General features: G+C 35.4%; 1 protein-coding gene across 1 annotated transcript; it reads left to right on the top strand.

The window, feature by feature from the left end:
- Positions 1-1,327: 1,327 nt before the first annotated feature.
- Positions 1,328-4,390, top strand: LOC120625692 (dynein light chain roadblock-type 2-like). The gene is made up of 4 exons (XM_039892831.1): positions 1,328-1,418; positions 1,487-1,565; positions 1,712-1,812; positions 3,049-4,390. Exons 1-4 carry the CDS (start codon positions 1,416-1,418, stop codon positions 3,157-3,159), a joined length of 294 nt encoding a protein of 97 aa, XP_039748765.1. The 5' UTR covers positions 1,328-1,415; the 3' UTR covers positions 3,160-4,390.
- Positions 4,391-14,635: the final 10,245 nt, after the last annotated feature.

Below are 14,635 nucleotides of genomic sequence, written 5' to 3'. Positions count from 1 at the left end.
TTTATATGTTTCAACTGGCAGTGAGGTGTGGTATGAATATACCTTAGCAGGAAGCATTTGCCCCCTGAAGGTTAGGACAACAGATTGGGTAGGCACCCAAGTGATGACACCCTCAGTGACAGATTTTCTGTTCAGTCGCCTTGATTTCAGAACCTCACCACAGCCAGGCGGGAGCTCTAGCGAATCAACAAGCTCGTCCATCGACCAGTCCACGGGAACTCCTTTCACCAGCCCCATTCTGGTTATGTTGTATGTGGGAATTATAGCTCTATATTTGCATAACTTCAAAACTGGACTAACCAGAAAGTTGTTGGCAGCTTGGGCAGAAGTAAACTCTACAGTAATTTTGTTGCGGCCTATATTTTTGACGCCGTCGTGGATAATTGAACCAATTTTGTGTTTGTGCAAGAATTGACCGAAATTTATAGCCCGTAATGACGCTCCAGAGGATGGGTCCTCCACTTCCCGTGAGACTTGGACGATAAAAGGCCCATTATCATCGTCAGAGTATGACTTGGCGCCTTCGGTGAAGGAAGGATGTATGTAAAGGCTTTGAACGGATGGGTTTACCTGAGTAGGATCAGTTATAGTTTTTTTGGCCGCATATACGTTGGTATCCTCTCCTTGTCGTTTGCGAGACGAGGCTGATGCCCCCGGGTCGGGCGGCTCAGGAGGTGTATCTAGATCCATTTTACTGGAAACACTATAACTACAGACACATAATAAATATTTAACCAACACCAAATACGGTTAGATTTATACGAATATCACCAATAACAACTATTTCTGCTGCTGTGTAAATTCACATAAAACACCGAAATTACACCGGAATCTCACTAACACGTGTGCACAAATTGACAGGCCAAGTTACAGTTCAATATAAACAACACCAAATCCTTTTCAAGACGAGTTTACAGTAAAATCAAAGAAAAATTTGAAAAAGCGCGTCCGCCATGTACGAAGTTTCCCGCCCTTTTCATATATTTACTTTACTCAACACAAAGCTTTTATAATAGAACTAGAAGATCCTTGTTTTATCTATTGTAAATGTCAAAATTTAAATTGACAATTGGCACTTCTTAATTTCAGGCTTTGAGGACCTGGGTTCTTGCTTCTTACAAATTAAGACTGGTTTAGCAAGAGTGTATAATATCTTAAATATAATTTGTGCAATAAAACTCAGATAATTAGATGGAAGGACTATAATTATATTTAAAAAAAAAAAAAGAGATTTTGTTTACAACTTAAAAAGTTTAACTAAATAGCATCACTGGAATTTTATACTCTGTGATCAATACTCTAGGGTTGTCATTTCGACAGTTGTCATGACAAATGTCAATGAAACTTGAAAAATCAATTTCCGAAAGTGCAGCAACATCAGCGATTGTGATTCACTACAGAAATAAATCAACAAAATGGTAATCAATAACAGCGGTATTAGTTGTTAAAGTAGTGTACTAGTGTTTACAAATATTACTTGTTTCAGGCAACAGAAGTAGAGGAAACCATTAAAAGAATACAAGCTCACAAAGGTGTAATGGGTGTCGTCATCGTAAACCACGAAGGTTTGATCAATTTTAAAATAATCGCCTTGGAAACATATAATAAATATTGATTTTAACTTTATTTAAAGATTGGGCTTTGAATTTCTTGTTTTGTGACTTATTACTATGAGTTTTTGTAAGTGATTGTTATATACTTAATTTTTCAGGTATTCCTATTAAAAGTTCATTAGATAATGCTACATCGGTGTTGTACGCGGGTCTTATTGGTCAGCTTACAGAGAAAGCAAGGAATGTTGTACGTGAAATGGTAATTATAATGAATGGTGATTTAAGCATTGCATCAGCTAGATTAGTTACAATTAAGAACATACTGAAACCGTGTACTAAAATTCATGAATCAAAAACAACTCCAGTTTAGAATGGTTTCTTAAACAAGTGGTGAGTCACTTCATACCATGAAGCAGTTGATAGTGATTATTTTTATCTCTAATGTTCTGAACGTTCACCATAAAATGGGAATAAGTTTTTGAACTAGCAACATTCCATGGGTGTAAAGTGAGATGTGCAGAGACGTGGTGCTTGCACTGTTTTTGGATACAATACACTGCATTGAATAATGGCTGAACAAGGATTCTGTATGTTCTTATTTCAATGCAAAATTTATTACATTAACACAAACATAATATACATAAAATTCAACTTCTTAATAAAGAAATATATGTACCTTTTATGGCAATCTGAGCATTTTGTGAATGCTTTTCTTAGTTAATTTTCTCCAAAACCATTTTCACTACAATTCTTTACTTCTGTAAATAATATCAGATTAAGCAAGAGAGAAAGAGTGGCTAAGTTTAGCTGGTTTGATATTAAGATTTAATGCAAAAACAATCATTGTAATCAATCCATTACCAGCCCAATGCAGGGCACAGATCTCTTCTCAGAAAGATGAGGGTTAAGGCCACAGTCCACCATGCTGGCCCAGTGCAGATTGGTAGACTTCCACACCCTTGACAAAATTATGGAGAACTCTCAGGTGTGCAGAGGTTACATTGTTTTTCTTCACTGTAAAAGCAAGTGATATTTAAATTAAAAACACAGACAACTCTGAAAAGTTAGAGGCGCATGCTGGGGTTACCAGATGCCTTGGCCACTATCTTCGCTCCCACTAGGCTAGCACTGCAAAGACAATGCAGTGTCTCAATGGAAAACAAAAACATTTTCGTTACAGTTCCAGATATTTTTGTGTTCAAACAACACATCTGCGTTTTTGTATATTACTATAGATGGCGATGGTGGCCCATTGTACCTGTGTTTCATTGTGTTGTTTTTGTTTATAATTTAATTTCTGTTAGGTGTACAATAGTGTATTTTCATTTCATTTCATTTCATTTCATAGTCAGAATATCAGCTATGTAAAGTCAATCACACAATGTTTTATTATTTTTGGCCTTAGTGTTAGGCAAAACAATATATACATATCAAATGGACTGTAGACATCTAAATTCAAACCATACAATGTATGTAAAACTGCTTTTCCTTTCAGGATTCCACAAATGAGCTGTCTTTCCTTCGAGTGAGAAGCAGGAGACACGAGATATTAATTGCTCCGGACCGTGAATTTATTCTCATTGTCATTCAGAACACATCAGACTAGTCTACGGATTAATATTATTATTTATAAAACCAATCGCTACTTTTAAGTTAAGATTTAATTTGCTATCATTTTTTAACCCCATTTAGGTTCTTAAAACCATACGCATTATTAATGTTGGCTGGACAGAAATACTTATAAGCTTGTACCTAAATAAGTCTCTACAATAGAAATCTTAAAATCAAGATACAAGAAATGTTGTGTAGGCGTTACCTTGCCGCCGCGAACAAGACTTAGAGCACTCGAATTGTACTCTAACAAAACGTTTGTAAGAGTTAGTTACTTATTGTAATTTTTAAACTACATTACATTACTGATACTCGGCGCGTACGCGTAGTGGTACGGCCGTTGGGAGTAGTCGTCCACCAACAAATGTTGTCTAGAGTGCTAAAGGGCAATTGTAGTGTCTGTTATTAAAATTCCTGTGTGAGCTAAACATTAGACTTTATGAATGGTGGCATATTAGGTGTGGACTTTGTACCCAAACACCTAAAGCCTCGGAGAATCAACTTAAAGCCGGTCCAGGAAGGTCATTACATCCCTTATTTATCGCACTATAAAACGCCGCCATAATTTATTTTCATTTCAACTTTTATTTATTTGAGACAAGTTAAAAAAATATGTCCTCAACAAACATGGGCATGACGTTGCGCCGCCGCAGCGGCATTTTAAATACAAAAATCTAAGGTATTTCACATTATGGTGCAAAATTGCAGCAACCAATGCCGGGTTTTTAATCATCCAAACGATATAAAGGGCACTGAAGCTCTGTTTTATCCTCCTAAGTATAAGTGCAATAACTAAGTCCAATTCCAGGTATTATTTAATACTTAGTTTGACTTATCAGACTTCCCCCTCAATATTGTGGTTAACTTTAGTAAAACTGACGAAAAATACTTAGTTGATTATGATGAAAAGTCTGGTAAGCCCAAAACCAGAATTGCTGAGCTCATGACAGATAAGACGTTGTCACTTAATTTTGCCGTGAATTGATTGACACCATTCTGGCGCTGTACTTCTTACGCTGTTAATCGAGTGTCCAAGGAATTATAATTAGAGGTTTTAAAAACCACTTTATTATCAGTTCCAAAGACACTCGTATGTCACTTTGGCGCTTCAAATGGGGTCCGCACTGTAAGTACAGCCAATCCAGTGTTAATATTAGAAGTCAGTGGTGAAAGATCTACACGTTGCGACGCCGCACCGCGCTCCGATAGCGCACCACATCAATTAATTTGCTCTTCCAGCTCTAGTAGTGCTTTTTGTGACATAGTTCGTCCGGTGAAACTACCACCGTGCTAGTTCATCCGGTGAAACCGTGCTTAACTCTGAAGCATTGTTGCAATGCTGTGCTCCGGTTTGGAGGGCGTGATGCCCGTTGTAATTACAAGTGCATTAGGTTCAATACATAAGCCTGAGATGGACACGGTGGCACGTTGCAGGACGTGTTCTTGCTAGCCCTGCCATGTGTTGGCGAGGTTGTTCAACAGGTGGGCCGTCTGATAGGTCCATAATTTATTACTATGAAAGAAGCACGGCTAGTGTGGGAGGAGCTATTTTCTACACGAGGACTCTTCTAGTATCGGCGCACGGGTGAAAATAATATCTAATAAAAGTCTAATGGAGTAAACTTCTCGGGCTTTCGGTTACAGTACTGTGCTTTGGCAGGTGGACAAGTAAATCTTATTTCCAGATTATATTCCTTGTCAGAAAAAGGCATAAAATTTAATATTTGGATTTTATCTCCACCCGTTCGAGGGAGAAGTGAAACATAGTCTTTACTCCGTGGAGAAGAAAGTTCCCTACCTATATAACGGGATTTTATAGCTGCGGCGTTGCAACGCACCGTGTGGACTTGCAGGGTGCACATGGTTTGTATTTCTTGTACCTACTAATAGTATAATATCCTAACACACCGCGGTAAGTTTTTAAATGAATTGATTGATTGGATTTTTTAATTAATTAGAAGTTTTCGCATCTGTGTAACTTATTATCTGCTGAATTATGAGCGATTTCCTAATTTCTGGTCTGTTAATGGGCTGGATATAAGCGGCTATCAACCATAATTGTCTAAAATACCTTATAATTTTATGTTGTCATAAAGTAGCCTAAAATATTAAATTCTTTAAAATTTAGCTGTAATATTTTATATTTTTATCTAATCATTTAGTTATAAGGAAATCAATAAAGCACCTATGCACACTTTTGTATTTAATCTGTAGAAAAGTACCGCCTCTTGCTGAATGCATCCGTTACAGAGGATATTAAATAACAGGGACGAGGTTATATCGATGATTTCTGTGCATTTAATATTTTCTGAAAATTGTAATCTAAATGTCAACCCAAAAAAAGATATTTATTTAATTTTTCCTGTCTGCGCGCTTCGTGTCTATTGTTGCACGAGAACTGCTGAACTAGTTTAAGTGCGAAAATCCTTCAGAGGTTTACAGAAAAACAGAAGCCTTGTTCTTTTGGGATAGAGGATGGAAGTTTTGTCTATTTTATCATAGTTACATACATACAATAGTTCATGTCTAAACCGATTTTAATAAATACAGTGTAAACTCTTTATAACGAAACTCGAGGGACTGAGCATTTTTTGTCGTTATAGAGAGTTATCGTTATATGGAGTGAACAAAAAAAAACCAAATTAATAAGAATTTTTAATACAAGAATTTTTAATTGTATGTATGTCTTAGATAATAAATGCTTATACATATAAATTATTGTTTACACATATAGTCTGATAATTTCGTCTGACGTTTTTTGCTATGCCAGTACTTGTTTTGTATTATTTTATGTATCCTATTCATATCTAGATATGTGGTGGAATCGTCTTGATTAAACAACAAAAAATTTACGTATCACACAAATTTTTTCGTCAACACTAATCGCTTTCCGTTTACTGGCCATGTTAACAGTTTCAAAGTAGGTTTACGACTGATAATACGATAGGTACCCAGTATGCTTGGTCGAAGACCATCACTTCCGAGAAAACAATGCGTCATACTGCACGTGTACAAGGCAATTAAGGATAACAAAAGCTAGACCGACCTCGGATGTTTCGGAGCTTCAAAGTCTTTTGTTACCTGATAACATAACATAAACAATAATACCGATAATAAATATTTACTGTCTACAAATATGAACACATTTCTTCGTAATAGAGAATGGCGTATCGCTATAAAGAGTGTTTCAATATGTGAGTTTTAACGCAAACCAACCAACTTGGGCTCACTCCAACGTTATAGGGAGTTTATCGTTATAAAGGATAACGTTATAAAGAGTTTACACTGTATTTATTTATTGGATAGGAAATTCTTAATTTTTAGAAGATGTGAATTTCATTGGAGATGAAGACCAGAAGGAGGGCTTAAGAATAAATCCCAACTTAAATGAAAAATAAAAGAAAAACTGTCAAGGTATGTTTATTTCCGTTTAATTATTATTATTATTTTAATTCAAATCTACTACCACTTCGGAATGGGTCATTGATCATAAAGAAGAAGTGGCGCAAGAAACTCCAGACCAGAGCAACCAATCTTTTATCTCTTATGTTCACAACAATAATTATATAAAATATGTTCTAAAAATAATATAATTTAATAATGTTTATTGTTAGATAAAACATAGGTACAACTTACATTACTTCTGTACACTAGGTATAACTTACATAATATATAGAAATTTACTGTCCCTGTGATAGGTATAAACCTGTGTTTAGACAACAGTTCTCTCTTTATAAATATAACTCGTTTAAACAAAAAAAAAAGAGATTTAATTCGCAGGCAAGGTAATCTTAATTGTAGTTAAAATTTTCATATTTATATTAGGATTAATATGAAATAGATTAAAACACATAGTTTCTTCAAAAGTTTATAAATGCACAAGAATGAATCGAAAGTTATTTAATAAAAAAGGCAGTTATGTTTGCTAGCACGGGTGGTTTGGTAGCAATTCACGTGAAGGACAAGGACTGTAGACTACTTCACAAGGCAATCTGGCTTATACACATCACGTGATTTACTAATACACTTCCTTAATACATTTTTATAATAAAGTATAATAATGAGACAACGGACAAACAGGAAATTATATCCCCTGACAAGGTATACAAAAAGGGTTCTTAGACCGCACGGCAGAAGAGAAAACCATAACAATGACTGTGTTTTCTATAATCTTTAAGTTTTGTTAATTTAATTTTTTAAATTGGGTAAATAAATAAATATTTGATAACTATAAATACATATTGGCCAGATATTTTATTAAATTGATTAGGTTTTTTACAAATACGCTAATAATTATTATTTAATCAACAAATAGTTTTCAAGAAACAATTAACATTATATAGGATTAAAAACCAATGTTTATGACATTGAGTTGGTGGGTATTTTGATATAAATAAGACTGCATTATCGATGCACTTCAGTCCTACATGGACTCGAACAATGCATGCAGGTTTTTTTTCTATATATATAGTATTTATTAGCATGACAAACCGCTAACTACAAACACTAACCAAGTTATTATATTATAAATTAAAATACTCAATTATAAGGTATATTGAATACACTAAACACAGCGATACAACAGCGAACTGTAGCAGCTGATTGTATCTTTCTTGGTTACACTCTGCAGTTCAGAGTTCATCTTATCGAGCCTTTCACCTTAGAGCAGAACGGTTCAACCCACAGAAAAATCTGCGTGCGAAGCGCCAAAAGACACGCTATATTTTTTCACTTGTGCGTCAGAATAAAGGTGTGTTAGAAGATACATTTCCCATGAAGATTGTCTCTTCCCCATACTTGCCGTGCAGAGATAGATTAATATGGTATGTTGGCATTACAAGTTCGATGCTAACCACAAAGTGACTAGGCCCCGATAAATAGGTAAGTCAGATAACTTTCGCTTAGCACAAGCATAAGTCATAGTTCAAACCAAAGTACAACTTTCATGTTGCGGATGCATTCACAACATACTTAAATCATTTAGCAAACATTCAAATACAAATTGGTTTTTGACAACAAAAATTTATATAAATACGACTGCATTAACGATGCACCTCAGTCCTCGTACATGGACTCGAACGATGCAAAGATACCACCCACACCAGGTGTCTTAGTCGTTTATCACATGCTAAAATGCTATAACGTATTTTCGTGCTGTCAGGTCAATGAATTGGTGCGGCTGGCTGCTGTTGTTGTTTTTTTTTTTTTTTTAACGATTATTTTTTGTATTTTGAATTCCTCGACTACGCTATGCTTAAGCCATCGCTTAGCAACGAAAATTTATCTGGGCCTAAGATATCGGCGTCTCATCAATTTATTGTTGCTTGTCGGATGCATTTCTCAATCTCAGGGAAAAAGTGTTTTAGTGGAATGCAGCTGGCATGGGTCCTTATTCCCGTTGGTATGAAAACCCCTTGAGTTTTGTTGATCTTCTTTAATACCTATGTAGACATGCGACATCAATTGTGATCGGGGATGACACCAATGGTGTTGGTTGGTCTTCAGGCACGAGGTAGTGCGCACAATCATACGGATCTCTTAGAGAAACTAGCTTTAATCCCAGTTAGTCTCTCTAAGAGATACGGCGTGGATTGTCGCCTGGGTTTGACTGTATTGACACCTTTTGAGCTTTTCTTTAGATTATTTCCGTGACTCAGGCATTTCATCGGTGGATCTTCATTGGTATGTAAGTTTTTATTTATTATAAACAAAAACAATACAAAGTCTTTCCACGAAGACGACGGTAACAGCGTTGCTTGTCGGACGGGCGCGACTTAACTGGTCGTCCTAACCCATTAGAACCTTTGTGGTTCGTTCAGGGATTGGTGGGCCGGCGGGGTCATAGGACCAACGATCGCTGCGATCGCTGTCGATGATTGGAGCTCTGAAGCGAGAGGGTGTTTACTGTGCTCTCGGTGCCTTCGATGTGTGTTTGGGCGACGGTGACGGGGTCGTCCATCACCCATAGTACGATCCTCCAGTTGGCTGGCATGCTGTTGTTCCGGCACGCCATTGCTGCTGACGCAGCATGTCATTGTATCCCATGGACAGCTATAAATCCAGAAAAATCCTAAAATGCAATGCGAACTGACAAAAATTTAGAAACCAACAAAATGTTTAGAAGCTTTTGTCACCTGTCATTGAAACTCATTTATTTTTTAAACGCGCTCAGTTTCGCCAGTCAGACTAGCAAAACTGGGTGCGTCGTGCCCCAGGGTGGGTCTGCTTCGGCGGATGGCGGAGTCGCGGTTGTGCGCAGTAGCGTTCTCGTGCCTCCACCCTCAAGCGGTGAATAGTAATCGTGGGGTTTTGGTCAATCAGAGTCTGACGAAACCTCTGCGCCACAAGGACATCCCCCACGGAAAAAAACGACGGAGTTTTAAGAATAATCTAGCAAAACATGACATTGGGCGGTCAATGGTGTTCCATTGACTGCCCAATGTCTGTAAATATATTTTAAGTGTTTGTTGGTGTTTCTTTCACGCTGCAATATAACTTATTTTTCCAAAATTAACATAGTAGAATACTATTTTTTTTTATTACTAGCTGTTGCCTACGACTTCGTCCGCGTTTGTTTTTAAAGCATTCCGTAGGAACAGTTTATTTGGGAAATGTGTGGCATTCAATTTAATATTGTGTATTTATTAAGTGTATTCTTGTAAAAAAAAAACCGGGTGTTTTAAAAAATAACATTTTTAATTACTTTGTTTACCCAAATTGATATTTTCTTAAGGATCTCAAATTTATTTTAAAATTTAATATAGCCTGTGTTACTTCCTCATAGTTTAGCTTTCTTTTGGCGATGAAATGGTTGAAATCGGTCTTGCAATTTAGGAGCCAAATAAACAAAGATCTTTCTTCTTTATAATGTTAATAGTATCAGTTTTTCGATAACTAGGAGTATATAAGAACTACGTCAGACCATACCGCTGCCTGCCCGTGGTATCACTTTGGGTGCCTAATGACAACTTTGCAGTATTTCTTAGCAGCTACCTACTGCGATGGTGCATGCAACAACATATGATGACCCATTTACCACAATTACACAACTATTTTATAAAAAATTTAGGAATCGACAAGATTTGAACGTGCTACCGTGCTACTCTCTGGCAAAAGCGTTCTAAGCGCTTTGACGACTGAGCTGTGGCTTTTCTTCTGCCAATGCCGAAATTATTATATGCATTTATATCATGTCTTATAGCGGTATAAAATTTATATTTCCTCCAAATGTAGGTAAAAACACTAAAAATTATAAAAATGACGCAACAATTTAATTATTTATTTTTAATTTTTTAAATTCCTTTATTATATTTGTATACTATTGTATTGTATATTATTGTGGTCAATAAAGATAATTAGTATTACTATTTTAAATCAACAGTGAAATAAAAAATAAGTGAGCTGTCAGCCTGTTATCATATCATCGGATGGAAGACTACCCATAGCAATGTACCGCAACATTAAAATCATAACCAGATGCGGGTAACGGAAAGAGTTATTTAAAACTCTTCCTGCACAAGCGCCTGACTAAATTGAATAGCAATTACTAAGATAGAACACAGAAGTCAGATATTTTTTTTAAGGCAATAATAATTAAGTCATAGTATATTGATACTTTTATCAGTTATTCTTTTTGTTTTTCAACTCTTGCTATAAATAAATATATAAATGCGATAGAGAGTCTGTTTGTTTGTTCGTTACCTATACTTTCTTCTTCTTTTTTTTATTATTCAAAATTAATTCATTTAAGTAGGCCCAATATAATACTCTACCGAGAAGAAGCCAACAAGAAACACATCAGTTTATATTTTCTATGTTATCAACCGTTGAACCAATTTTACACACCGACATGTGGCTTGCATCCTGGAGATGGGGACATAGGATAATGTTTATCCCGAAAAAACTGCTGGTAAAAGTTAACCGCTGGGTTTCAAAATAGGATTTGCTACATATGCATGGCTTTGACCTCTTATCTTATCTGAGTGCAATTTGCATAAAAATGAGACGCCCATGTAATAAACATTATCCGGGGAAAATATAGACACTCCGCGGAATTTCCAGACTCGAAACACGCTAATCACTACTTCCCTATTAATATTATAAATGTGAATGTAAGTTTGTTTGTTACGCTTTCATGCAAAAACTACTAAACCGATCATCACGAAACTTTGTACACATATTCCTGAAGGTATTAGAAGTAATATAGGATGCTTTTTATCCCGAAATTAAGCTCAGTTCTCTTGGGAGGGGACGAAAATGTACAACGCATGACCTTGTTTACTTCACCCGTCATCTTTAAAGATGGAGTGAGCGGACCATGTGCATCAGACATAATCTTCCCACTGCTTATTTTACCTAGTTGAAAACTCTGCTGAGCATTGTCTATTATATTTTACGCGCAACAACACGGATTTTAAAATCTGAGGTTTCATTACAGTCAAATAATTGTTGAACCTATATACGTACCATAATCCAAGTGACTCTGAGCTGCAGGAATGTAAGGGTTATTTAATTATGGAACCATTAATAGTAGATTTTTAAACGAGACAGAAAACACCGCATACTCACCCGAGAATAGTTTGAGGGTGAGAATGTGGTGTTTCCGAGTTGTACTTATTTTCATATCGATCGTGAGGAATTTCGCTTTTTTCATCGCGCCATTATTTCTTGCTTTTTTTGTCCCCTTAAGGTTTTAGGACTGGCAAATATGATTGGTTATACAGCCAAACAGCCTACATAAAAATACCTAAGTATGAGATGAGACGATGTTCAGACAGTTCTCTTTTTTAATTACTTTACCACGCGCGGTAAAGTAACGACGTGTTTTCCACCCGTAGTTTAGATAAAGAACGCCAATTTTCCAAACGTGGGATATACCCTAATTTCTAATATTTTTAGAACTATGTCCAACATATTTTAAAAATTCCATGCACACGTTTGAATCATTGATTTTTATATTAAATTATTAAAAGTACTTCAGTAGAATAATTTATGTTGTTTTTATTAAACACATGAATTTGTAGAATCACTTGAACTTAGGTTTATGAATTTAAAAAAGGTTGTTAATTTTTCAGGCATTCAGATCTCTTGAGTGTTAAACTTATTTTAGGGAATCTAAAAATAAAAAAAATAGCCAGTATTGTTGTGGGATTTTTCTCAGACAAGGCTAAGATGTAATAATTTTCGATTAGATTAAGGCAATAAAGCATGTAACTTTTCTTTGTTATATTTGGGTACTTCAACGTGTAGGCCAATTTAATGGGTTTCCTTTCAGTATTAGATTTATGTTTACCGTGCACTGAAAAACAGTTCTCTTATTCAACATGGCGGTCATTAAACGCCATATTGGGAGAAAGAAACGAAATTAGCTTTTTTCAAGTGTCATTCATTGAAGAGGTCTTTGCAAATCATATTTATTTTGATGACCATCGATAATCAAGAGAAACAGGGTTTCAAAGTTGCAGTAGAGCATGCGATTTATTTTTTTTGGCTGGATACTGTTTAGCCTTTGTTATAGTTATGTCCATTAGTGATTAATTCATTGTTAATTTTTGTCAGGTTGTAAATATTTTTATTAAATTATCATTCTTACCATTTTATTTATTACCATTTGGATCTTCCAGGTTTCTTCAGCGTCACCCCAATATTCTTAGGTTTATATTTAAATAGCAGTATTTATTATATTTTATGTAAAATAAATTACTCTTCAGTCTTTTTGTCTATAAAATATCCTACCTTTTTAAAAATAGCCTGTTTTTTTATTTTACAAATAATACAGTATTTTATGATTTTAAAATTGCATAGTTTAGAAAAAAATATATTAGTTTATTTACATTTTATGTTAAAAACTTTACACGAAATAATATGATGAAATATTGTTTTTTTTTAAATTTTTTATTCATATAATGTTTTGTGCTAACAGTTCAGTCGAAATGACTCTGGTACAAAGTTCAAAATAAGCAAAACCACGCCAATCATTTTAGTTATGAGGGTAATTATAGTTTGTCCATTTTATCAGTTATTTGACAGCTCGTTGACTGGCAAGTTATAGTGATGTCCTAAAAGACGTAATAATTTATATCGCTAAATTTTTTTTTTCAAAATATAATATAATATTGACTTTCATATTTATATCGTCAAAATTATATACAATTCAACTGACAATATCAAAAGACCGTCCGTCCGGCTGCCATTTTATCGTAGTTTGTCACACGCAACAAACTCCCGTGCTAGTCAAACGTGTTTACGTTTGCTGCACTCAGCGAACGTAAACGCGTCGTTATACCTCGAGTTTAAAAGTTTTAGTCCTGGGTGCAACTTTTGGAGTGCTTAGATATTGGGCGAAGTACATTGATCGAGAAAATGCCGAAAGGACAATCGAGACAATTATCTATATTATATTACAACTTCACGATTACTTTGAACAAGAAAATCAAAATGGCGGTCCGCTTGTATCTATTGTGCGAAACTGTGTTGCGGCCGCGTTGGTTATCAGTCTTACAACTGTGACTAAAATCATTAACGAAGCCTACGGCCGGAGAGGCTTAAAACAAAACAAGCCTTTTACACAGAAAAGAAAACGTCAGCCTCGTGATGTGACAGCAGCTGACGATTTTAATGCTGACACCATTCGTCGTCATGTATATCACTACTATCTGAAAAAATAAATTCCAACTTTAAGAAAAGTTATTGTTTCTTTGAAGAGTGGTCTATTTCAAAGTAGTCAAAAATATTTTTTGGCCAAAGTAATTTATAAAAAATCAGATAAAAGTTCTTGTTGTAAACCACACCGTATCCCGATCTTGGAGTGACGACACTGCTACTACCATCTCCGTATCGCCGATTGGAAAAGGCGAACGCCTCATTATTTGCCACGTAGGTAAAGCAAAAGGTTTTGTATTATGTGTAAAAGGTGTATGAAAAGTGGTTAAAGAATATGCTTCTATCATTAGAAAATGTCTACGCAAAGAATTAAAAACCATGAAAGTTTTAATTGGCTACGTGAAAATGGGCAAAAATGTGAAAAACGGATCCATGTTAAAAATAGAATTACTAAAACGCAAAACAAAAAGGTATGTGATCGATGAAATGGCAGCAGAATTTGGTCTAATCGGCCTTGAGATTTCTGCATATCACTGACAACGCCGTAGAACTTATATGGGTGCAAGTAAGCATGCTGCAGGAAATAATACAAGCTCCCGCGAATTCACAGCGAACACAATTTTCTTTACATTTGGTAAAATAAATTCCACACACTTTGTTTTTTTTTGGGTGTAAAAGTAAATGTTAGGCAGTAAATCAGTGCGGCACGTGGGACATAGCACGGCTTACATCGTCAGAATTATCCCTACCTGTTTCAGTCTACAAAATTGGAGATGTTTCATCTGAAAGCAGTACAATGCCACAAGCTTCACTAACATCGTGTGGTAGATCATTTATATACACCAAAAATAAAAAGGGACCCAAAATTG

The sequence above is a fragment of the Pararge aegeria genome, chromosome 1, assembly GCF_905163445.1.
Source record: "Pararge aegeria chromosome 1, ilParAegt1.1, whole genome shotgun sequence".
Classification (NCBI taxonomy): Eukaryota; Metazoa; Arthropoda; class Insecta; order Lepidoptera; family Nymphalidae; genus Pararge; species Pararge aegeria.
This window is presented reverse-complemented; position numbering and strand designations above follow the sequence as displayed.

Bases quoted from the DNA above. Each gene is read 5' to 3' on its own strand.
- LOC120625692 (XM_039892831.1), top strand. The intron at 1,566-1,711 runs GTTTGATCAATT...TTAATTTTTCAG, and splicing joins CGTCATCGTAAACCACGAAG to GTATTCCTATTAAAAGTTCA. The intron at 1,813-3,048 runs GTAATTATAATG...TTTTCCTTTCAG, and splicing joins GGAATGTTGTACGTGAAATG to GATTCCACAAATGAGCTGTC.